The following is a 26,771-nucleotide window of genomic DNA, read 5'->3' as shown; positions in this document are numbered from 1 at the left end:
GTGACATGTAGTCAGCCGGGTTCTCCTGCAGTCTCAGGCCCCATCTCTCAATCCTCGGAGGCATTTTGGATCGGGGGTTGCCGTAGCTGGTGACCAGCGCCTGATGATCTGTGATCAGAGTAAAGTGCTTGCCGTAAACAAAGACATGAAAATGTTCACATGCCCAAACTACCGCAAGACTCTCCTTCTCAGGTTGTGAATATGCCCTTTCAGGATCAGACAAACTGCGACTGGCATAGGCTACGATGCGTCTCTGGTCAGAGTCATTGTCGTATTGCGCCAAAATGGCCCCTAACCCCACAGGGCTGGCATCCACGGTGATTTCGGTCTTTCGACGAGAATTGAAGTATGAGAGGTTGTCAGCTGACTCCACCGCTCGCTTGATCTCTCTGAATGCTTGTTCGCACTGTCAAATGGCTGGCCTTGCTTGGTGAGGATGCGAAGGGGATGGCTAATGGTCGCATAGTCCCTGATGTAACGGGCACAGTAGCTGGCCATCCCTAGGAACGATCTCAGTTCACTGACATCCTGTGGGCTCTTAGTGTTGTTCAGAGTCGCTATCTTGTCCGGGTCAGGTTTCATTCCTGCACCCGAGAAAATGTGGCCAAAGAATTTTAAAGTAGACTGGTGAAACTCGCACTTTTCTGTATTTAATGTCAGGTTTGCGTCTAGTAGGGCGTGACAGACGCGATCAAGTGCTATGTTATGCTCACGGACATCGGAACCATATACAAGGATATCGTCACTGTAATTTAGAGTGTTAGGGATGTGCTGAATGATTTGCCGGATTGCCTCTTGAAACATTTCTGCGGCTGATGAGACTCCGAAACTCAGTCTCTTGTATCTAAAAAGCCCCATGTGAGTTGCGAATGTCGTAATGTAACGGGACTTGACGTCCAACTCCGGCTGGTGATAGCCGTTGTTTAAATCCAGCTTCGAGAACACTCTCGCCCCATTCAACGCAGAAATCATGTCACTTAGATGTGGCCCAGGGTGACGCTCCCTTTCTATCGCTGTGTTAGGTAGGCGCATCTCGACGCACAGTCTCACCTTGTTGGTGGTGCCTTTCTTTGGTACAATGACCACTGGCGATACCCACGGGGTTGGACCATCCGTCCGTTCGATGATGTCTGCGGACAAGAGATCTTGAAGTTCATCTTCAACAGCTTTCTGGAGATGAAATGGGACACGTCGAGGGTGCTGTGCCACAGGCCTGACCTGTTCATTGATGTGTAGATGTATTTGACATCCCTTCATTTTCCCTAGTCCTTGGAATAGCATGGGGAACTTGCTGACGATGTCTTGGTCATCACTGACTTTGAACAGGATTTCAACGAGGCGAAGACGCTCCGCCGTTGGTAGGCTGAGTAAGCAGTCGGCTTCCGGGCCTTTGATGACATGTATGACTGCTGGTATGGAGATGGTGTCGTGTGTGAGGGTAGTCGGGAACTTTCCCAAGCAAAGGAGTGGCTTCTTGGACATCCAAGTGAAAACTCGGACCAGTGCATAAGTCAATGTGGGCTTAGGATTCATTCTCTCGTATTCTGTGACTGGGATATAGTTCAACGAAGCTCCGCTGTCTAGTACAAATTTAGTGTCATGGTTCCCTACTTTTATATCCAGGCGTGGATATTTCTTGAGTTGGTCAGGGTCTGCTATCATGTTTACATATTCCACTGTATATTCAGAGTCTCTGGACGATGATCTGGAGTCGCGGGACGGTGATCTGCGCTCCCATTGAGATCTGCGTGACTCTCGGCTGGAGTGTGACGAGCCGGAGGACAATGTAGATTTCCCTTGGACAGCCCTTATGTGATGTTTTCCGGTGTCGGAGCGAGATGACCTCTTCGTGTCGCTTCGTCTCTCCTTGTGATAGTCCCCACACATCACTTCGAAGTGGTTCGTTCGCCCACATTTCCTACATCGCTGACCCATGGCAGGACAGGTGTCCGCGTGAGGATAGTCATATCCACACCTGTAGCATCTTTTCGTCCTTTCTGGTCTCCTTTCTCTCCGCCCAGGCGCTCGCCTCCTGTACTCCGGATGTCTTTGACGAGATGGCGGTCTGGGTCTCCATTGCTTTTCTTTCGAGGTCCTTCGGCTGCTGCATTTGGCTTGGACGCGACGCACTTGTTCATGACTTACATTGCGTCCCGTCTCAATGTTGGCAGCATGTTCCTCAGCCTGATCATAGACGCGAGTCATTTCTTCAATGTCGTCTAATTCATGAGGTTTTCTCAGCAATCGCCTCCTGAGGGTTTCCGAGTGGCATCCGTCAATGATTTGTGACTTTATGGCGGCATCGGTTGAGAAGGTATCGAATTCACAGTGTCTTGATAGTCGCCGCAATCAGGTGATGAACGCACTCATCGCCTCCTCCTTTCCTTGACGTGCTTGATGAAACGCATGACGTTCATAGTCCACATTTCTTTTATGAAGGAATTTTTTGTTCAACGCCTCACGTACTTTGTCATAAGTTCCAGCATCTGCAGGTGGGAGGTCTTTAATTATCTTGCTTATTTCTCGACCTGCTAAGTTGCGGAGGGCAATCAATTTTTCTTTGTCAATGGTTACTTTAGACCCCTCAATGTAGTCTTCGAAATCTTCAAGCCACTCTTGCCACTTGGGGCCCATGCTCCCTCCTGTGGTCAGTGTTAGCGGTTCCGGAGCCCGCAGATGCGACGCTCCAGCAATGATAGGCTTGACTTCATTTCGCTGTGGGGATACATTTGGGGTCACCATTGTGATGTCACATGCCTCTCACCCTTTTCTCTGACTCTGCTTGGCCTGTCGCTTCTCGCTCGCAGGTGCTTTGGCTGGTTAATCACGGTCACCTTGCAATCAAAGTTATTTGCCTTTACTCATGCTTGTTTATTCACTCACATTCACAGTGATCAGTGTTTGTTTGTCACTTTCTATTTGGCTCGACTTGTGTTTATTTATTCTTTCATGCTTATGCCTGCTGGTGCCTGACTCCAAGAAGGCCGCCCATTGGTTTCACAGGGGTGTCCCTCTAGGCTGCCTGACTCAAAGATGGCCGCCCACTTGCCACTATCATCTCCCACGAGGTTTGACCAAGCTTCCTCAGCAGGCTTACAGGGCTTCAGCTGCCACTCACCAGCTATCGGTCGCTTGCAGGCAGCAACGTTTCTTCGCTTCCTCCTGCGTTCTGTTGCAGAGGAACGATCAGGTAGGGTCGAGACAGGCTCTCGATTACGCTCTGTCTCCCGCGTGCCATTCCTCACGCATCGGGGGTGAGCTTTTCCGTTTGTCGGCTTCTTGCTTAGCGCGCAGCAACGCTCTTTCTTCGGGACGCTTCCGCAAGTCCCGGGCGGCAACTCCAATGCTCCCTGGTCACCGGAGCAGTCGACGGAGTCGTGTGGGCACCCGACCTCTGTTCTTGGGCCGCGTGCCGATTTGCACGCCTTGGGGGTGAGTCGCGGTTTTGGCGCTAAACAGCGCACCGCTTTGAAAATCCCCGGCGCTCAGTGGCGTGTTCTCCCTCGGGGCTCTACGCGACTGACAGATCGCAGAGCAGGGGCAATGACCGCTGGCCTCGTTCTGGGCGGCGCGCTTACTTCAGCCACACGTGGCTCGACAGCGTCTTCTCTCTTCACGCTGCTTGGGACAGGGATGCTTCTTCTTGGGGTCCTGTGGGTGGCTGACTGCACCATCCCACCCTGGTCGCCAGTTGTCGTGTCGCCAAACCAATAATAACAGACACAATGTATGTTTCTTACACAGAGCTTTATTCCATACTTCTTACTCAGTCCCTGTCCCTACTCTAACTAACTCCATCCTGTCAATACTCCTCCTCTTCCCTTCCACCCGGCTAGCTCCACCCACCCAGCTACTAGACAGCTAACTACATAACAGGCGCCATGGCTTGTAAAACTCCGTACGTCATGTACGGCTGCTCCCGTGATTCTTAAATAGTCGAATCATGCTGGAGATGCGCCTTTGGCTACCCGGAACTATTGGAAAAATACCAGGAAGTAGAACAGATGTCTTGGATTGAAATTAACAACTTCCGTGGCGGCCAGCTTATAATGTGTTCCGCCTAATTTTAGGGATAGAACTATTAAGCGTTGGTGTACTTCTTAACTATATTTAGTGATTTTGTCCATAAATATTTAGCAATAAGGCCCGACTTTACACTTTATCGCTCGATAACTTCAAGTTGGTATGTGTCGTGCGTTATGACCTGGAATGCTTATTGAGCATATAAGCTTCCAAACCAAAAATCATAATTCAATTTTACAGTTAATGAAACAAAAAAATTAGAAAATGATCTCAAGGAATAGATGTAGAAGAATCCAAATTGGTTCGCCACCGCTATTCATGCATTGCTACAGGGCCCTGCTGATAATGCATGATAATTTAATTATAGTTGTATTTCAATACTTGGTCCCATGGAATTTCGTTATTCATACCAACAATGTGCTTTCTCCACAGCAAAGAATTTAGGTACATTGCCCATCAGTACTGTGGGCATCAGCCACTGTTTGAGGAAGAGCTCCGTACTCACGTCCCCCAAGCATTCCAGAAAGCTCAAAAAATTGACATTAATATGCTTTGAGAATCCCTCTGCATCCCCCGATGTGGAGAGGTCATCCCCGCCTTCATGTCCTTCAGATGGGTTTGGAGTTTCTGCAATGTGGGTCGCATCGTGGTTAATGTAGATTCAACATTGTCCATACAGTCCACCAGTTTCCTGTGGTCCGTAAAAAGCAGGTGTACATCCAGGGAGTCTGCCTTGATCTTGGACTTCAGAGTGGCTTTTGTGTCCAGAATTGCCTGCAATATCTTTTCAAACTGTAAATAGTGACTGCGGAAAGTGGCCCGAGAATACCGACTCCATTATTGGGCGGGGCGGAAGGCCTGCTACAACCCCAATGCCTGAGGTAGAGTTCTTAGCAGATTTCGGCTTTCGGCTTCACTATCAAACCCGCATTGGTATCAACCCAAGTGGATGCTCAAGCAGGTTCTAGACAGTGTGCCATCCCCCTGACGCTCCACCAGGTTTGAGTCGTGGGTAAGTGCAGTGCAATTCTGGAGCTGCACGTGTGTTAGAATAGAAATATGCATGTTTGCGCATTGCCCAATCTAAGCGACTATTTGCGGCACCATTTTCTATTCAGGCGCCATTTTGAATCATGATCAATACTAATCCTTTGCTACTTCTGAGAAAAGGCCTCTGTTAGGTTTTCTTTCTGCAGTTTTGGGGTTTAGCTTTACTAATGAATAGACTGTTCATATGAGTGCATACCTTGCTTACTAGATAGAGGCCTCTCCCACTTGTCTGGTGGCGGGTGCAGGGTGAAACGACCTTGGGTTAGATTAGGTGGTGTGAGATATGAGAACCAAAACTTATTTTTTGTATTTCACTGTCCAACTGCACCCACCTGGAAAATTTCATTGTGGGTGTGCCTTCGCCCAGTCATGAAACTTATATAATGTATCTTTATGCTTGTTGATTTCAGTCCCTCTGCAGCACTCCTAGTGACTGGGCAGACTGGGCTCCACTCTGGGTGTATATGAATAAACAGTTATTGGTTTGTGTTCTCTACTGTCTGACAGACTCTTCATTTAGTATGGAAGGCTGAGAGGTGGATATTCGTGACCCGGGTGACCCTAATTGGGCCACTTCCTTCACGTGGTGTCTGTCACACCCCCTCATAGGACCTGAATGTAAAAGCTTGTGGAATATTATCAAAAATGCAAACAAATAATATAATATGCTATCATTTAAAAAGCAACTATAGGTGGTCAATGGCTAAAGGGTAACCCATCAAAAGTAGGGGATTCAAGCTACTACACCTCATGCAACAGCTTAATATTTGGTATCCCCATAGTAAGGGGTTAAGAAAACTCACGAAAGGGTGCCAGTTGGCAGAAAAATACTGTTCTTACCAATCCAACATAAGGCCAATGCCAGTTGAACCCAGGTAATTTATAAACGTTGATGATACAAAATATTATAGTCGGTATGGGCCATTAAATCTGCTATTCCCAAAAGGAACCAGATGTGAAAGTTTGCGGAATGAAATAAAAATGTGAAAAGAGACTGCAATCTGGTATCAAGCCAAAAGGCATCTACAGTTGGTCAATGATTAAAAGGTAACCCTTGAAAAGTAGGGGATCCAAGATATTACAGCAATGCATGAGCCATAATATGTGGTGTCCCCATGGTAAAAGTTGTTGCAAAACTCACGAAGGGTGCCAAATTAAAATCCTAGTAAGTTCTGACCCAAGAAACACTTGGATACCAAATATTATAGACTACTGTATTTGATATTCCCTAAAGAAACCGGATGTAAAACCTTGTGGAATGTTGTTAAAAATGAGAACAAATACTGTAGTCTGCTGTCAAATAAAAGACAATTTCAAGTGGTCAATGGCTAAAGGGTTACCCAATGAAATGTAGGGTATAAAAGATATTACAGCAATGCGTGAGCCATCATATTTGGTATATCATTGTAAAATATGTTGGAAAGGAAAAGGGATGGTGCTATTTGGCATAGAAATACCATGCTCTCCCATAGCACATAGGACCATGTCAAATTGAATACTGGTAAGCACTAACCCCCAAAACTCGGGGGATACCAAATATTAAATCCGGTATAGCCCATTATATATGGTATCTCCATAGAGAACCTGACATACAATCTTGCGGAATAATGTAAAAAAATGTGAAAATATACTGCAGGCTCTTATAAAAGAAAAGACAACTTTAAGTGGTCAATGACTAAAAGGTAATCCATGAAACATAGGGGATACGAGATATAAAAGCAATGCATGAGGCATAATAATTGGTATCCCCATTGTAAACAATGTTGGAAGCAAAAGGAAGGGTGCTCTTTGCCATAGAAATACTGGGCTCATCCATCCAACATAAGACCATGACAAATTGAATACTGGTAAGTTCTAACCCCAGAAACCCAGGGATACCAAATATTATAGCTGGTATAGGCCATTATATTTAGTATCCCCCAAGAGAACCAGACATAGAATCTTGTGGAATGATGTAAAAAATTTGAAAATATACAGTTGTCTGTTATCATACAAAACGCAACTTCAAGTGGTCAATGGCTAACGGGTAACCCATGAAACGTAGGGGATACGAAATACTACAGCAATGCGTGAGCCACAATATTTGGTACTCCCATTGTAAACGACATCGGAAAGCAAAAGGAAGGGTGCTATTTGGCATAGAACTACTGTGCTCACCTGTCTAACATAAGACCATGCCAAATTGAATCCTGGTAAGTTCTAACACAGGAAACACAGGGGTAAAAAATATTATAGCCGGTATAGGCCATTATATATGTTATCCCCTAAGAGAACCGGACATACGATCTTGTGGAATAACGTAAAAAATGTGAAAAGATACTGTAGTCTCTTATCAAAGAAAAGCCAACTTTAAGTGGTCAATGGCTAAAAGGTAACCCATGAAACATAGGGGATACGAGATATTACAGCAATGCATGAGGTATAATATTTGGTATCCTCATTGTAAAGGCTGTTGGAAGCAAAAGGAAGGGTGCTCTTTGCCATAGAAATACTAGGCTCATCCATCGAACATAAGACCATGTCAAATTGAACACTGGTAAGTTCTAACCCCAGAGACACAGGGGATACCAGATATAATATTTGGTATAGGCCATTGTATATGATATTCCCTAAGAGAACCGGACATAGAACCTTGTGGAATGATGTACAAAATTTGAAAATATATTTTATTTATTTGCTGGTTTATAAAGCGCTAGGATCACCTCCCAAAGGAGTATCTCCGCGCCTTTGGCAACCTTCCAGCACATAACAGTAGGTATATAAAAATTACACTAGTTTTGGAATGAAAAGGTTTTTAACTGTTTTCTGAACGGGAGATACTCCTTGCAAAGTCTCAAGGAAAGTGGGAGGCTGTTCCACAGCATTGGGCCAGCAATTGAGAGGGCTCTACCACCCTGTCTAGCCTTTTTTGCTCTCGGAACCTGCAGCAGAGCTTGTTCACTAGATCTCAAGGATCTCAAAGGTTTATAGGGGAAAAATCTGTTAGACAAATACACAGGGCCTTTCTTCTGGAGACACTTGTATATAATGCAACAAGTCTTGTACTTCACCCTTTGCTTAATGGGAAGCCAATGCAGGGTGTTCAAGAGGGGTTTGGAGGGGGTGCGAGGGGGCTGATTTAGAACAAGACGGGCCGCGGTATTCTGGACTACCTGCAATCTGGCAGTTACTCCCTCATTTGCTGATAGAAGCAACCCATTGCAGTAGTCCAAGCGACTCAACACTAAGGCCTGCACTAACGTCCTCCTGGTTGAGTCAAGGAGCAATGGAAAAACTTTCCTCAGCATTCCGATGACATGGAAGCAGGACCCCACCACTTGGTTGCCATGTTGCTTCAGGGACAGCTCCTGGTCCAGACGCACACCGAGATTTTTAGCCACCTGCTTGGGCTCTGGGACTGGGCCAAGATCTTGCGGCCACCAGTCAGGGGACCACAGGAGTTTGGCCTCACCGAACAGCATCACCTCCGTTTTTGCAACATTGCATTGCAGGAAGTTAGATTCCATCCATTGGGCCACTGCCTTCATCCCCTGGGAGAAGGAGTTCCTGACCTCATCCATGAAGTATTTAAAAGGAAAGAGGAGTTGTGTGTCATCCGCATATGACACAGGGATAAACCCATGGGACCTCATGATGTTCGCTAGGGGGGCCACATAGATATTAAAAAGGGTGGGGCTCAAACAAGAGCCCTGTGGCACCGCCTTCGAGATCCCCAACTCCTCTGACCGATAGGCACCCAAGATGACTATTTGGGTGCGATCTGTGAGGAAACTCCTCAACCACGCTAGAGCCCCACCTTCCAGGCCGATGTTAACAAGCCTGGTGGTCATGATGTCATATGACACGGTGTCAAACGCCGCAGACAGATCCAACAGAACCAGGATAACAGAATGACCTTTATCCTGGAACATGTGTAGATCGTCTGCGACTGACAGCAAGGTGGCCTCGGTGCTATGTCTCGGCCTGAAACCCGACTGGGATGGATCCAGTCCATTTGTCTCCTCGATGTATCTAGACAAATGCCTATTAACAAATTTCTCTATCACTTTACCCATAAAGGGAAGGAGAGAAATAGGTCTCAAGTTGGTAAGTTCCATCCAAGGAACAGTGGTACTCTTTCTCAACGGTCTCACTAGTGCCCTTTTCCAATCCCTGGGAACCTCTCCCGTGCTTAGTGACAGGTTAATTAGCTGCTGGATTTCTGGGCCCAGGACTTCAGCCAGCATGGGCATGATGTGGGCAGGGATGATGTCCTGAGGGCTACCACTCTTAATCTCGGTCACTAAAGCAGTAACTTCCTCTAAGGAGATAGGGGGAAAGCTTCTTAGGCAGTTAGCTTGTGACTTCTGTTGTGTGTTGTTGTGGGAAAGGTTGTTAGGATCAACCACCTCAGTTGTCTTTGAGGCCATTATCTTTCCATAGATCGCATCTATCTTCTTCATGAAGAATTGTGAGATCCCGTCACATAGATCTTGAGATACAACTTCTACAGTCTCGCATGCTGCAGGCTTAGTGAAAGTTTGTAAGATTTTAAATAAAACTTTAGAGTCTTTCCCTGCCTCTGTGAGTTGCATTGCGATGTGGCTTTTACGAGACGTCCTTATGGCCTTATGATATGACCTTAGTGAGATTATATGATGTTGCTTGTCCTCCGGCCTCTGAGACTGTCTCCATACTTTTTCCAGCTTTCTGGTTTTTTGTTTCATCAGTCTCAGATCCTCGGAATACCAAATTTCTTGCTTGACTGCCTGACGGGGTTTATATATTTTCAGCGGGATAGTGTAATTAATCGCTTTGCTAACTGCATTTTCAAACCACTTAAGTTCAGTTGACATTATTCCCATATAATCATTAATCAGGGGAGCTTGATAGGCTTCTCGGAAAGTGTCCACCGTTAATTTGTGCCAAGGTCTTCTTTTAGTGGCCAAGGAGGTCTGTATGCGTGGCTTATCCATAGCATCAGTATAGAGCTTTAAAATAAAATGATCAGTCCATTCTACCTGGGTGGGGGATATACACGTGGTTAGAGGTGAGTTGGAGAACACCAAGTCCAAAGTATGGCCTGTTTCATGTGTAGGTCCCTGGTTAATCTTTTTAAGACCTAAATAGTCCATGTCCATTAAGAGGGTTCTAGCCTCCATGCATTTCTCTGTGTCGCTATGCATATTGAAATCCCCTACTAGTAGGAAGTTCTGATTTTCTTCTATAAACGGTGCTAAAGCCTCCATAAGGGAGATGGAGAAATTTCCACTCGAACCTGGGGGTCGATACAATACCACACCCCTTCTATTTTCCCTAGATGCGGAGGTAAGTTTAAAGATCAGTAATTCCATCTGCGGGGTACTAATTTCCTCCAAGATTGTGATGTTTAGCTCCTCCTTATATACAATGGCTACTCCCCCTCCTAATTTATTAGGGCGGTCCATTCTGGTTATCTTATATCCCATTGGGATGCCTAGTGTGATGGCTGGAACTGAGTGAGGCTTGAGCCAGGTCTCTGTTAAGAAACATAGGTCAGGCTTCTCTGTGGATATCAGGTCCCATACCTGTATAGCGTGCTTCACCAATGAGAGCGCGTTACAGAGCAGATTTTTGCTCCCCGAAGGGGGAGTGTCCTCTGTGGTCTTAGCTGGGGCAGTGTTATGTGTTTTACATCGCCTTGCGGCTAGATCCCGCTGATGGCTATTGGCCACTACCTCCAGGCCGAACTGTGTACGGCAAGTGTAGCATGTAAAAGGTCCTTCTAGGTCGAATTCTAAGGTGACATCGCATACATTTGATGAGTGGTTCCTTAACCCTAATAATACCTGTGAGATGTAGGTTAGGTGCCTGGTACAGGGATTCCTCGTGTTGGTAGGGGATAATACCATAGTCTCCTGACCCTGGCCCCGTCCTGTCGCGGACGGGCGCAGACGGGCTTGTCTTTGGCTCGTCTTAGGCGCAGGTGTAGGCGCCACCCTGCGCGCCAACGCTGTGCGCTGGGGCCGACGAGGGGCTAAATAGCCTTGCAAATGCGGAGGTCTAGAGCGCTAACCGCTCGACTCTCCGTGTGGCCCGTCTCTGCCCCGACCTCCACACACTGCGATTGGCTGCAGTGCCGGTTCAGGGGTCAAGAGGCAGAGAAACCAGTCCCACTCTGGTAGCCTAGATGTATGCAAGTAAGTGAATATTTATAAACAGCGTGCCTCTAAATATCTTTCCAGGAGCACATTTTATACTTTAAAAATCAGTATTCAGAAATTGTGACAAAGTGCAAAATATTAAAAACGAACTCGAGCTCCCTCGAGAAATTTCTAAATTAGCCCAGCGTGGTTGCTCTGTGTGTGAGGTCGGCGCCAAGCGGGGTGAGAGTAGCTGCCACCAACTCCTTACCGCAAATGCGCTTGCCTCCTCGCTGCCTAAATAGCCTTGCAAATGCGGAGGTCTAGAGCGCTAACCACTCGACTCTCCGTGTGGCCCGTCTCTGTCCCGCCCTCCACACACCGCGATTGGCTGCAGTGCCGGTTCAGGGGTCAGGAGGCAGAGAAACCAGTCCCACTCTGGTAGCCTAGATGTATGCAAGTAAGTGAATGCGGAGGTCTAGAGCGCTAACCGCTCGACTCTCCAACTATACAGTTGTCTGCTATCATATAAAAGGCAACTTCAAGTGGTTAATGGCTAATGGGTAACAAATGAAACGCAGGGGATAAAAGATATCACAGCAATGTGCGAGTCATAATATTTGGAATCCCCATTGTAAAAGATATTGGTAAGTGAAAGGAATGGTGCTATTTGGCATAGAAATACTGTGCTCACCCATAGCACATAAGACCATGTCAAATTGAATACTGGGAAGTTCTAACCCCAGATACACAAGGGATACCAAATATGATAGCTGGTATAGGCTTTTGTATATGGTATCCCCATAGAGAACCTGGCGTACAATCTTGTGGAATAACGTAAAAAATGTGAAAAGATACTGTAGTCTCTTATTGAAGAAAAGACAACTTTAAGTGGTCAATGGTTAAAAGGTAACCCATGAAACAATGGGATGCAAGATATTACAGCAATGCATGAGGCATGATACTTGGTATCCCCATTGTAAACGATGTTAGAAGCAAAAGGAAGGGTGCTCTCTGCCATAGAAATACTGGGCTCATCCATTGAACATAAGACCATGTCAAATTGAACACTGGTAAATTCTAACCCCAGAAACACAGGGGATACCAGATATAATAGCTGGTATAGGCCATTGTATATGGTATTCCCTAAGAGAACCGGACATAAAACCTTGTGGAATGATGTAAAAAATGTGAAAATATACAGTTGTCTGCTATCAAGTATAACACAACTTCATGTGGTCAATTGCTAAAGGGTAACCCATGAAACATAAGGGACATGACATTTTACAGCAATGCGTGAGCCATAATATTTGGTATCCCCATTGTAAACGACATTGGAAAGCAAAAGTAAGGGTGCTATTTGGCATATAAATACTGTGCTCACCTGTCTAGCAAAAGACCATGCCAAATGAAATCCTGGTAAGTTCTCACCCAAGAAACACAGGGGATACCAAATATAGCCGGTATGGGTCATTATATATGGTATCCCCTAAGAGAACCGGACATACGATCTTGTGGATTGATGTAAAAAATGTGAAAATATACATATGTGTGCTATCATATAAAAGGCAACTTCAAGTGGTCAATGGCTAATCGATAACAAATGAAACGCAGGGGATACAAGATATTACAGCAATACCTGAGTCATAATATTTGGTATCCCCATCGCTAACGATGTTGAAAAGCAAAAGGAATGGTGCTATTTGGCATAGAAATACCGTGCTCACTCATAGCACATAAGATCATGTCAAATTGAATACAGAAACACAGGGGATACCAAATATTATACCCAGTACAGGCCATTATATATGATATCCCCATAGAGAATCTTGTGGAATAACATAAAAAATGTGAAAAGATACTGTAGTCTCTTATCAAAGAAAAGACAACTTCAAGTGGTCAATGGCTAAAGGGTAACCAATCAAACTTAGGGGATACAACATATTACAGCAATGCATGAGCCATTATATTTGGTATCCCCTTTGACAACGATGTTCGAAAGCAGAAGGAACGGTGCTCTTTGCCATAGAAATACTGGGCTCATCCATTGAACATAAGACCACGTTAAAATGAATACTGGTAGGTTCTAACCCTAGAAACACAAGGAATACCAGCTATAATAGCTGATATAGGCCATTATACTTGCTATCCCCTAAGCGAACCGGATGTAAAATCTGGGGGAAAGATGTAAAAAATCTGAAAAGATGCTGTAATCTGTTATCAAAGAAAAGACAACTTTAAGTGGTCAATGGCTAAAGGGTAACCGATGTAACGTAGGAGACAGGAGATATTACAGCAATGCGTGAGCCATAATATTTTGTATCCCCATAGTAAACAATATTGGAACGCAAAAGGAAGGCCGCTATTTGGCATACAGGTACTGTGCTCACCCATGCAACAAAAGACTATGTCAAACTAAATCCTGGTAAGGTCTAACCTAAGAAACACAGGGAATACCAAATAATAAAGACAGTATTGGCCATTATATTTGGTATCCCCTAAGGGAACCGGACATACAATCTTGTGGAATGATGAAAAAATTTGAAAGGTTACTGTAGTCTGCTATCAAGTAAAAGGCAACTTCAAGTTGTCAATGGCTAAAGGGTAACCCATGAAAGGTAGGGGATACAAGATATTACAGCAATGCGTCAGCCATAATATTTAGTATCCCCCATGGGAACCGGATATAAAATCTTGTGGAATGATGTCAAACATCTGAAAAGATAATGTAGCCTGCTATCAAATAAAAGAAAACTTCAAGTGGTCAAAGGCTAAAGAGTAACTCATTAAACCTAGGGGATACCAGATATTATAGCAATGCGTGAGCCATAATATTTGGTATCCCGATAGTGAATGGTGTTGAAAAGCAAAAGGAAGGTCGTTATTTGGCAAGGAAATACTGTGCTCACCCATCCAACATAAGACCATATCATTTTGAATACTGATAAGTTCTAACACCAAAAACACAGGGGATACCAAACATTATAGCCGGTAAAGGCCATTATATTTGGTATCCCCTAAGGGAACCAGATGTAAATCTTGTGGGATTCATGTAAGGAATCCGAAAAGATACTGTAATCTGCTATAAAATAAAAGGGAACTTCAACTAGTGAACGGCTAAAGGGTAGACAATAAAACATAGTGGATACGAGATATTACAGCAATGCGTGAGCCATAATATTTGGTATCCCCATTGTAAATGATGTTGGAAAGCAAAAGGAAGGCCACTATTTGGCACAGAAGTACTGTGCTCACCCATCCAAAATAAGAATATGTCAAATTGAATCCTGGTACGTTCTAACCCAAGAAACACAGAGGTTACCATGTATTGTAGGTTGCATGGGCCATTATATATGGTATCCCCCAAGGGAACCTGACATACAATCTTGTGGAATGATGTCAAAAATGTCAAAAGATACTGTAGTCCTCTATCAATTAAAAGGCTACTGCAAGTGGTCAATGGGTAAAGGGTAACCCATGAAACGTAGGGGATACAAGATATTACAGCAATGCGTGAGCCATAATATTTAGTATCCCCATAGTAAACAATGTTGGAACGCAAAAGGGAGGGTGCTATTTGACATATAAATACTGTGCTCACCCATCCAACATAAGACCATGTCAAATTGAATACTGGTATGTTCTAACCCAAGAAACACAGGGGATACCAAATATAATAGCCGGTATAGGCCATAATATGTGATATTACCTAAGGGAACCAAATGCACAATCTTGTGGAATGATGTACAAAATGTGAAAAGATACTGTAGTCTGCTATCAAACAGAAGACACTTTTAAGTGGTCAATGGCTAAAGTGTAACCCATAAAACATAGGTGATACTAGATATTACAGCAATACATGAGTCATAATATTTGGTATCCCCATGCTAAACGATGTTGGAAAGCAAAAGGAAGGGTGCTATTTGGCATAGATATAGTGCGCTCACCCATATAACTTAAGAACATATCTAATTGAATCCTGGTAAGTTCTAGACCAAGAAACACCGAGATACCAGATATAATAGCCGTTGTATAGGCCATTATATTTGGTATCCCTTAAACAAACCGGTTGTAAAATCTCATTGAATAATGGAAAAAATTTGAAAAGTTACTGTAGTCTTCTATCAAACAAAAGGCAACTTCCAGTCGTCACTGGCTAAAGGGTAACTGATGAAAAATAGGGGATAAAAGATATTACAGCAATGCGTGAGCCATAATATTTGGTATCCCCATTGTAAACGATTATGGAAAGCAAACAGAAGTTTGATATTTGTCATAGAAATCCTGTGCTCATCCATCCAATATAGGACCATGTCAAATTGCATTCTGGTAAGTTCTAACCCCAGAAACACATGGGATACCTGATAATATAGCAGGTATAGGCCATTATATATGGTATCCCCTAAAGGAACCAGAGGTAAAATCTTGAAGATGGTGTAAAAAAAGTGAAAAGTTAGTGTAGTCTGCTATCAAGTAAAACACAACTTCAAGTGGCCAATGGCTAAAGGGTACCCCATGAAACGTAGGGGATACGAGATATTACAGCAATACTTGAGCCATAACATTTGGTATCCCCATAGTAAGTATTGCTGGAAAAAAAGGAAGGGTGCTCTTTGGTATAGGAATACTGTGCGCCCCTATCAAACATATCAATCAATCAATCAGGAGTTTGTTAAAGCGCGACTACTCACCCGTAAGGGTCTCAAGGCGCTAGGGGTGGGGGGGTGGGGTGGGTGCAGGTTCCATTCCATCAAGGAGGGGGTCTGTCGAAGAGCCAGGTTTTTAGGTTTCTTGCGAAGATGGGGAGCGGTGTTGTCTGTCTGAGGTGGAGCGGAAGGGAGTTCCATGCTTTGGCCGCGAGGAAGGAGAAGGAGCGGCCTCCCGATCTGGTCTTTCTGGTGCGGGGGACCACGGCGTAGGAAAGCTGGGCTGATCGTAGGGTCCTTTGGGGTGCGTGGAATTTGAGTCGGCTGTTCAGGTATACTGGTCCGGTGCCGGGGAGGGCCTTGTGTGCGTGGGTGAGCATCTTAAAGGTGATTCTCGCCTCGACGGGGAGCCAGTGGAGTGTGCGCAGGTGCTGGGAGATGTGGCAGTGTTTTGGCAGGTTGAGGACCAGTCTTGCGGCGGCGTTCTGGATGTTCTGTAGCTTGCGGATGAGGTTTTTGTTTATTCCGGCGTAGAGTGTGTTGCCGTAGTCGAGTCTGCTGGTGACCAGGGCGTGAGTGACTGTCTTTCGGTGTTGGAGGGGGATCCATTTGAAGGTCTTACGAAGGAGGCGGAGGGTGTGGAAGCAGGAAGATGAGACAGAGTTGATCTGGCGGTCCATTTTGAGCTCGGAGTCCAGGATGATTCCCAGGTTGCGTGCGTGGTCTGTGGGGGTTGGCGGGTTTCCGAGGGCGGTGTCGCTCCAGGCGTCGGGGTTTGGGCCCATGATGAGTACTTCTGTTTTGTTGGTGTTTAGTTGAAGGCAGCTGTTTTTCATCTATTTGGCGACGGCTTCCATGCCTTCTCGAAAGTTGCGTCTAGCGGTGTTGGGCTCGTTGGATAGGGAGAGGATGAGCTGGGTGTCGTCTGCATATGACACGATGTTGAGTCCATAGGTTCTGACGATGGGGGCAAGTGGAGCCATGTAGATGTTGAAGAGCGTCGGGCTGAGGGAGGAGCCCTGGGGGACTCCGCAGGTGATCGGTGTGGGGTCCGAGAGGAAAGGGGGGAGTCTGACCCGCTGCGTCCTGCCGGAGAGGAAGGAGCAGATCCAGTCGAGGGCCTTGTCCTGGATTCCTGCATCGTAGAGTCTGCGTATTAGGGTGCGGTGGGAGACTGTGTCGAATGCCGCTGATAGGTCGAGGAGGATGTGGGCTACTGTTTCTCCTTTGTCCAGTAAGGTGCGGATGTTGTCTGTTGCGGCGAGGAGGGCGGTTTCCGTACTGTGGTTTTTTCTGAAGCCGGATTGGGAGGAGTCGAGGATGTTGTGTTCTTCAATGAATGTGGCGAGTTGGCTGTTGATGGCTTTCTCGATGACTTTTGCTGGGAACGGGAGCAGGGAGATGGGTCTGTAGTTTTTGAGGTCGGTGGGGTCCGCTGAGGGTTTCTTTAGGAGGGGGTTGACCTCTGCGTGTTTCCAGTCGTCGGGAAACGAGGCGGTCACCAGGGAGCGGTTGATGGTTTGGCGGAGCATGGGTGCGATGGTGTTGGCGGCTCTGTTGAAGATGTGGTGGGGGCAGGGGTCCGTGGGGGCCCCTGAGTGGATTGACTTCATTGTCTTCAGTGTGTCTTCGGTGGTGAGGGCTGTCCAGTCATCAATCGCTGGTTTCAGGGTGTCGGGGGTGGTTGGTGAGGGTTCAGTGTGTTGGTTGTCTTCGTCGAAGTTGTCGTAGATGCTCTTGATTTTGTGGTGGAAAAAGGTGCTGAGTTTGTCGCAGAGGTCTTGTGAGGGAGGGATGTCGGTAGACTCGCTGGTGGGTTGGGCGAACTCCTTGATGATGCTGAAGAGTTCCTTGCTGTTGTGTGCGTGGGTGGAGATTCTGTCTTCAATTGCTTTTTTCCTTGTTTCTCTGATGAGTTGATGGTGGGCGTTGGTGGCGGCTCTGAAGTTGTTGTGGGCTTCTGTGGATTTGGTGTTTCTCCAGGCCTTTTCAAGGCGGCGGCATGTGCGCCTGGACTCTCGAAGTTCGGTGGTAAACCATCTGGCTTTTTTGGCACGGGTATTGTTTTTCTTGAGGGGGGCTATGGTGTTGGTGCTGTCCGAGATCCATCTATGCAGGGTTCGGGCTGCGGTGTTGGGGTCGTCGTTTTCCGCGATGGTTGGGGTGGAGTTGTTGAGTGAGGAGGTGAGCTGGTCATCAGTGATTTTGGTCCAGTTTCTTTGTGGAAGCAGGTGCTGGTGTCGGGGGATGGTGGGTGTTCTGAAGGTGAAGTGGACGCAACGATGGTCGGTCCATGGGAGTTTGGTGGTGTGGCTGAAGGTGATGGAGTTTCCTGTAGTGAAGAGGGGGTCGAGGGTGTGTCCTGCTGAGTGCGTGGGCTCGGTCACGATCTGGCGGAGTCCAATGTTGTGGAGGTTGTCCAGGAGGGATGTGGTGTTGGGGTCCAGTTGATTGTCGAGGTGGAAGTTGAGGTCTCCCAGCAGGGTGTAGTTGGTGGATGCGATGGCCTGCGGGGAGATAATGTCCGTGATGGAGTTGGCGAAGGGTCCGCGGGGTCCAGGGGGTCGGTAGATGAGGGTTCCTCGGAGGGCGGCGGTGGGGCTGGCCAGTATCTTGAAGTGAAGGTGTTCCATCAGTTCTGTGGACTCGTCAGGGAGTGTGCTCAGGCGGAGGCTGGATTTGTGGACGATGGCGATTCCTCCTCCTCGGTGGATGGGGCGGTCCTTCCTGGAGATCTTGTATCCTTGGGGGATGGCGATGGCGATGTCCGGTCCCGAGGTGGTGTTGGTCCAGGTTTCGGTGAAGAATGCTACGTCTGGGGTGGTGCTGTCGAGGAGGTCCCAGATTTCTGTTGCGTGTTTGTGGAGGGATCGGACGTTGAGGAGGTGCATAAGGTGAAGTCAAATTGAATCCTGGTAACTTCCAACCCGAGAAACACTGGGGATACCAAATATTATAGGCCGCATAGGCTAGTAAATTTGATATCCACTAACGGTACGACTGCAAAATCTTGTGGAATGATGTACAAAATGTGAAAAGATACTGTAGTATGCTATCAAATAAAAGGCAAATTCAATTGGTCAATGGCTTAAGGGTAACCCACGAAACATAGGGGATACGAGATATTGTGTCAAAGCATGAGCCATAATATTTGGAATCCCTTAGAAAATGATGTTGTAAAGCAAAAGCAAGGGTGCTATTTGGTATAGAAATACTGTGCTCCTCCATCTAACATAAGTCGATGTCAAATTGAATCCTTGTAACTTTTAACTCGAGAAAATCTGGGAATACCAAATAATATAGGCTCTATATGCCATTATATTTGGTGTCCTCTAAGGGTACCGGATGCAAAATCTTGTGGAATTATGTGCAAAATGTGAAAAGATACTGTAGTCTGCTATCAAACAAAAGGCAATTTCAACTATTCAATGGCTCAAGGGTAACCCATGAAACATCGGGGATACGAGATATTACAGCAATGCTTGAGCCATAATATTTGGTATCCCCATAGTAAATGGTGTTGGAAAGCAAAAGGAAGGGTGCTCCTTGGTTTCAGTACACTGTGCTCCCCCATCCAACAAAAGGCGAAGTCAAATTTAATCCTGATAACTTCCAACACGAGAAACACTGGGGATACCAAAAATTATAGGCGGTATAGGCTATTATATTTGGTATCCCCTAAGTGTACCGGATGCAAAATCTTGTGGAATGATGTACAAAATGTGAAAAGATAATGTAGTCTGCTATCAAACAAAAGGCAATTTCAACTATTCAATGGCTCAAAGGTAACCCATGAAACATCGGGGATACAAGATATTACAGCAATGCTTGAGCCATAATATTTGGTATCCCCATAGTAAACGATGATGGAAAGCAAAAGGAAGGGTTATATTCAGCATAGAAGTACTGTACTCACCCATCCAACATAAGCCCATCTCAATTTGAACACTGGTAAATTCTAACCCCAGAAACACAAGGGATACCAGATATTATAGCCGGTATAGGCCAATATATTTGGTCTCCCCTATCGGAACCGGACATACAATCCTGTGGAATATTGTAAAACATTTGAAAATTACTGTAATCTGCTATCAAGTAAAAGGCGACTTCAGGTGGTCAATGGTGTAAGGGTAACCCATTAAACATAGGGGATACAAGATATTACAGCAATGCGTAAGCCATAATATTTAGTGTCCCCTAAGGTAACCGGACCTACAATCTTGTGGAATGAGGTACAAAATGTGAAAAGTTACTGTAGTTTGCTATCAATTTAAAGACAACTTCAAGAAGCCAATGGCTAAAGTGTGACCCACAAAACGTGGGGGATATGAAATATTACAGCAATGCAAGAGCCATAATATTTGGTATCCCCATACTAAACGATGATGGAACGCAAAAGGAAGGCCACTATTTGGCACAGAAGTATTGTGCTGACCAATCCAACATAAGACTATTTCAAATGGAATCATGGTAAGTTCTAACCTAAGAAACACAGGGGATACCAAATATTATAGGCGGTATGGGCCATTATATATGGTATCCCCTAAGGGTACCGGTTGTACAATCTTGTGGAATGATGCTGTAGTCTGCTATCAAATAAAAGTCAACTTCAAGTGGCCAATGGCTAAAGGGTAACCCCTAAAACCCAGGGGATACAAGATATTACAGCAATGCATGAGCTATAATATTTAGTATCCCCTATGGGAACCGGATGTAAAATCTTGTGGAATTATGTAAAACATCTGAAAAGATACTGTAGACTGCTAGCAAATAAAAGACACATTCAGGTGGTCAATGGCTAAAGTGTAACCCATGTAACAAAGGGGATACGAGATATTGCAGCAATGCATGAGCCATAATGTTTGTTATCCCCATATTAAATGATGTTGGAAAGCAAAAGGAAGGGTACTTTCTGCCATAGAAATACTGTGCTCACCCACCCAACATAAGGCCATGTCAAATTGAATCCTGGTGAGTTCTAACCGGAGAAACACAGGGGATACCAAATATTATAGCTGGTATATCCCATTATATATGGTATCCCTTGAAGGAACTGGTTGTAAAATCTTGTGGAATGATGTATAAAATGGTAAAAGCTACTGTAGTCTGCTACCAAATAAATGTCAACCTCAACTGGTCAATAGCTGAACGGTAGCCCATGAAATGTACAGGGATACAAGATCTTACAGCAAAACGTGAGCCATAATATTTGGTATTCCCTTAGTAATCAATGTTGGAAAGTTAAAGGAAGGGTGGTAATAGGCATAGAAATACTATGCTCAGCAATCCAACATAAGACCATGTCAAATTGAATCCTGATAAGTTCTAACTCGGGAAACTCAGGGGATACCAAATATTACAGCTGGTAAAGCCCATTATATATGGTATCTCCTAAAGGAACCAGATGTAAAAATGCTGTGGAATGATGTATAAAATGGTCAAAGTCTGCTATCAAATAAATGAAAACCTCGACTGGTCAATGGCTTAATGATAGCCCATGAAATGTAGGAGATACGAGATATTACAGCAGTACGTTTGTCATAATATTGGGTATACCCCATAGTAACCAATGTTGGAAAGCAAAAGAAAGGGTGCAATTTGGCATAGAAATATTGTGCTCACCCATCCAACATAAGACCATGTCAAAATGTATCCTGGTACATTCTAACCCGAGAAACACAGGGGATACCAAATATTATAGGCGGTAAAGACCTTTGTATTTGGTATCCCCTAAGTGAACCGGTTATAACGTCTTGTGGAATAATGTAAAAAATGTGAAAAGCTAATGTAGTCTGCTAACAAATAAAAGGCAATTTCAACTAGTCAATGGCTAATGTGTAACCCATGAAACATCGGGGATACAAGATACTACAGCAATACGTGAACCATAATATTTGGTATCCCTACAGTAATTGAGGTTGGAAAGCAAAATAAATGATGATATTTGGTATAGAAATACTGTGCTCCCCCATGCAACATAAGGTAATGTCAAATTGAATCCTTGTAACTTCTAACCCGAGAGACGCTGAGGATACCAAATATTGTAGCCGGTAAAGTTAATTATATTTAGTATAAGGGAACTGGATGCAAAATCCTGTGGAATGATGTACAAAATGTTAAAAGATACTGTAGTCTGCTATCCAAGAAAAGGCAATTTCAACTGCCAAATGGCTAAAGGGTAACCCATGAAACGTTCGTGATACAAGATATTACAGCAATGTATAAGCCATAATATTTGGTACCCCCATAGTAAATGATGTTGAAAAGCAAAATAAAGGGTGATATTTGGTATAGAAATACTTTGCTCTCCCATCCAACATAAGGTGATGTCAAAATGAATCCTGATAACTTCTAACCCGAGAAACACTGGGAATATCAAATATTGTAGACTGTATAGGCTTTTATATTTGGTATCCCCGGATGCAATATCTTGTCGAATGATGTACAAAATGTGAAAAGCTAATGTAGTGTGCTAACAAATATAATGCTATTTCAACTGGTTAATGTCTAAAGGGCATCCCAGGAAACGTAGGGGATACGAGATATTACTGCAGTACATGAGCCATAATGTTGGGTATCCCCATAGTAACCAATGTTGGAAAACAAAAGGAAAGGTACTATTTGGCATAGAAATATTGTCCGCACCCGTCCAACATAGGAACATGTCAAATTGTATCCTGGTACATTCTAACCCGAGAAACACTGGGGATAACAAATATTATAGGCGGTAAAGGCCATTGTATTTGGTATCCCCTAAGTAAACCAGTTATAAAGTGTTGTGGAATGATGTAAAAGATGTGAAAAGCTAATGTGGTCTGCTGACAAATAAAATGCAACTTCAACTAGTGAATGTCTAAAGGGTAGCCCAGGAGATTTAGGGGATACGAGATATTACAGCAATACGTGAACCATAATATTTGGTATCCCCATAGTAAATGATGTTGGAAAGCAAAAGAAAGGGTGGTATTTTTCATAGAAATACTGTGCTCACCCATCTAACATAAGACCATGCAAAATCGAATCCTGGCAAGTTCTAACCCAAGAAACACTGGAGATACCAATTATTTTAGCGGGTAAAGTCCATTGTATTTGGTATCCCCTAAGGGAACCGGATGTAAAATCTTGTGGAAAGATGTCAAAAGTCTGAAAAGATGCTGTAGTATGCTTTCAAATAAAAGGCAACTTCAAGTGTCTAACGGTTAATGGGTAACCCTTGAAAGGTTCGGGATACGAGATAGTGGGGCAATGAGGCGTAATATTTCGCATCCCCATTGTAAAGGATGTTGGAAATCAAAAGGAAGCATACTATTTGGCAAAGAAATACTGTGCTCACCCATCTAACATAAGACCATGCCAAATCAAATCCTGACAAGTTCTAACGCCAAAAAACATAGGAGATACCAGATATTATAGCTGGTATAGGCCATTATATATGGTAGTCTCACAGTGAACTATATGTAAAATCTTGTGGAATGATGTAAAACATGTGAAAATATACTATTGTCTGCTATCATATCAAAGGCATTTTCTAGTGGTCAATGGCTAATGGATAACAAATGAAACGCAGGGTTTCAAGATATTACAGCAATGCCTGAGCCATAATATTTGGTATCCCCATTGTAAAAGATGTTGGAAAGCAAAAGGAATGATGCTATTTGGCTTTGAAATACTGTGCTCACCCATAGCACATAAGACCATGTCAAATTGAATACTGGCAAGTTCTAACCCCAGAAACACAAGGGATACCAAATATTATAGCTGGAATAGGCCATTATATATGGTATCCCCATAGAGAACCTGACCTACAATCTTGTTGAATAATGTAAAAAAATGTGAAAAGATTCTTTAGACTCTTATCAAAGATAAGACAACTTTATGTGGTCAAAGGCTAAAGGGAACCAATGAAATGTAGGGGATACGAGATATTACAGCAATGCGTGAGCCATAATATTTGGTATCCCCTTTGTAAAAGATGTTGGAAAGCAAAAGGAATGGTGTTCTTTGCCGTAGAAATACTGGGCTCATCCATCCAACATAAGACCATTTCAAATTGAATACTGGTAACTTCTAACCCCAGAAACACTATGGATACCAGATATAATGACAGGTATAGGCTATTATATTTGGTATCCCCTAAGCGAACCGAACATAAATTCTTGTGGAAAGATTAAAAAAATCTGAAAAGATACTGTTGTCTGCTTTCAAATGAAAGGCAACTTCAAGTCTCCAATGGTTAATGGGTAACGCATGAAAAGTAGGCGATAGAGGTATTGCAGCAATGCGTGAGCCATAATATTTGGTATCCCCATTGTACACAATGTTGAAAATCAAAAGGAAGGGTACTGTTTGGCATAGAAATACCGTGATCACCCATCTAACATAAGACCATGCTAAATCGAGTCCTGGCAAGTTCTAAACCAAGAAACACAGGGGATACCAGATATTATAGCTGGTATAGGCCTTTATATATGGTATACCCAAAGGGAACAGGATGTAAAATCTTGTGGAATGATGTTAAAAATTTGAAAAGATACTATAGTCTGCTATCAAAGCAAAGAAAATTTTAAGTGGTCAATGGCTAAAAGGTATCCCATGAAACTTTGGAGACACAACATATTGCAGCAGTGCGTGAGCCATAATATTTGGTATCCCCATTGAAAAGGACATTGGAAAGCAAAAGGAAGGGTGCTATTTCCCTTAGAAATACGGGGCTCATCCATCCAACATAAGATCATGTCAATTTGAATACTGCTAATCTCAAACCCCAGAAACAAAGGGGATACCAGATATAATAACCAGTATAAGACAATATATTTGGTATCCCCTAAGGTAACCGGTTGTAAAATCTTGTGGAATGACGTAAAAAATCTGAACAGATACTGTAGTCTGCTATCAAATAAAAGGCAACTTCAAGTGGTCAATGGCTAAAGAGTAACCCATTAAACGACGTAGGGAATATGAGATATTACAGCAGTATATGAGCCATAATGTTGGGTATCCCCATAGTAACCAATGTTGGAAAACAAAAGGAAAGGTACTATTTGGCATAGAAATATTGTCCGCACCCGTCCAACATAGGACCATGTCAAATTGTATCCTGGTACATTCTAACTCGAGAAACACTGGGTATAACAAATATTATAGGCGGTAAAGGCCATTGTATTTGGTATCTCCTAAGTAAACCAGTTATAAAGTGTTGTGGAATGATGTAAAAAATGTGAAAAGCTAATGTGGTCTGCTAACAAATAAAATGCAACTTCAACTGGTGAATGTCTAAAGGGTAGCCCAGGAGATTTAGGGGATACGAGATATTACAGCAATACGTGAACCATAATATTGGGTATCCCCATAGTAACCAATGTTGGAAAACAAAAGGAAAGGTACTATTTGGCATAGAAATATTGTCCGCACCCGTCCAACATAGGACCATGTCAAATTGTATCCTGGTACATTCTAACCCGAGAAACACTGGGGATAACAAATATTATAGGCGGTAAAGGCCATTGTATTTGGTATCCCCTAAGTAAACCAGTTATAAAGTGTTGTGGAATGATGTAAAGAATGTGAAAAGCTAATGTGGTCTGCTAACAAATAAAATGCAACTTCAACTGGTGAATGTCTAAAGGGTAGCCCAGGAGATTTAGGGGATACGAGATATTACAGCAATACGTGAACCATAATATTTGGTATCCCCATAGTAAATGATGTTGGAAAGCAAAAGAAAGGGTGGTATTTTTCATAGAAATACTGTGCTCACCCATCTAACATAAGACCATGCAAAATCTTATCCTGGCAAGTTCTAACCCAAGAAACACTGGAGATACCAATTATTTTATCGGGTAAAGTCCATTGTATTTGGTATCCCCTAAGGGAACCGGATGTAAAATCTTGTGGAAAGATGTCACAAGTCTGAAAAGATGCTGTAGTATGCTTTGAAATAAAAGGCAACTTGAAGTGTCTAACGGTTAATGGGTAACCCTTGAAAGGTTCGGGATACGAGATAGTGGGGCAATGAGGCGTAATATTTCGCATCCCCATTGTAAAGGATGTTGGAAATCAAAAGGAAGCGTACTATTTGGCAAAGAAATACTGTGCTCACCCATCTAACATAAGACCATGCCAAATCAAATCCTGACAAGTTCTAACCCAAAAAACATAGGAGATACCAGATATTATAGCTGGTATAGGCCATTATATATGGTAGTCTCACAGTGAACTATATGTAAAATCTTGCGGAATGATGTAAAACATGTGAAAATATACTATTGTCTGCTATCATATCAAAGGCAATTTCTAGTGGTCAATGGCTAATGGATAACAAATGAAACGCAGGGGATGCAAGATATTACAGCAATGCCTGAGCCATAATATTTGGTATCCCCATTGTAAAAGATGTTGGAAAGCAAAAGGAATGATGCTATTTGGCTTTGAAATACTGTGCTCACCCATAGCACATAAGACCATGTCAAATTGAATACTGGCAAGTTCTAACCCCAGAAACACAAGGGATACCAAATATTATAGCTGGAATAGGCCATTATATATGGTATCCCCATAGAGAACCTGACCTACAATCTTGTTGAATAATGTAAAAAATGTGAAAAGATTCTTTAGACTCTTATCAAAGATAAGACAACTTTATGTGGTCAAAGGCTAAAGGGAACCAATGAAATGTAGGGGATACGAGATTTTACAGCAATGCGTTAGCCATAATATTTGGTATCCCCTTTGTAAAAGATGTTGGAAAGCAAAAGGAATGGTGTTCTTTGCCGTAGAAATACTGGGCTCATCCATCCAACATAAGACCATTTCAAATTGAATACTGGTAACTTCTAACCCCAGAAACACTACGGATACCCGATATAATGACAGGTATAGGCTATTATATTTGGTATCCCCTAAGCGAACCGAACATAAATTCTTGTGGAAAGATTAAAAAAATCTGAAAAGA

The 26,771-nt window shown here is 43.7% G+C and overlaps 1 protein-coding gene across 1 annotated transcript; it reads right to left on the bottom strand.

Moving 5' to 3' along the window:
- Window positions 1-291: 291 nt before the first annotated feature.
- On the bottom strand, window positions 292-2,742 carry LOC147659526 (uncharacterized). Its single transcript, XM_086951673.1, is given in 1 exon segment — window positions 292-2,742. A coding segment is annotated over 1 exon segment (2,451 nt).
- Between the last annotated feature and the right edge of the window lie 24,029 nt (window positions 2,743-26,771).

Source organism: Lissotriton vulgaris, unplaced genomic scaffold (assembly GCF_964263255.1).
Source record: "Lissotriton vulgaris unplaced genomic scaffold, aLisVul1.2 SCAFFOLD_4829, whole genome shotgun sequence".
In the NCBI taxonomy this organism is placed as follows: domain Eukaryota; kingdom Metazoa; phylum Chordata; class Amphibia; order Caudata; family Salamandridae; genus Lissotriton; species Lissotriton vulgaris.
This window is presented reverse-complemented; position numbering and strand designations above follow the sequence as displayed.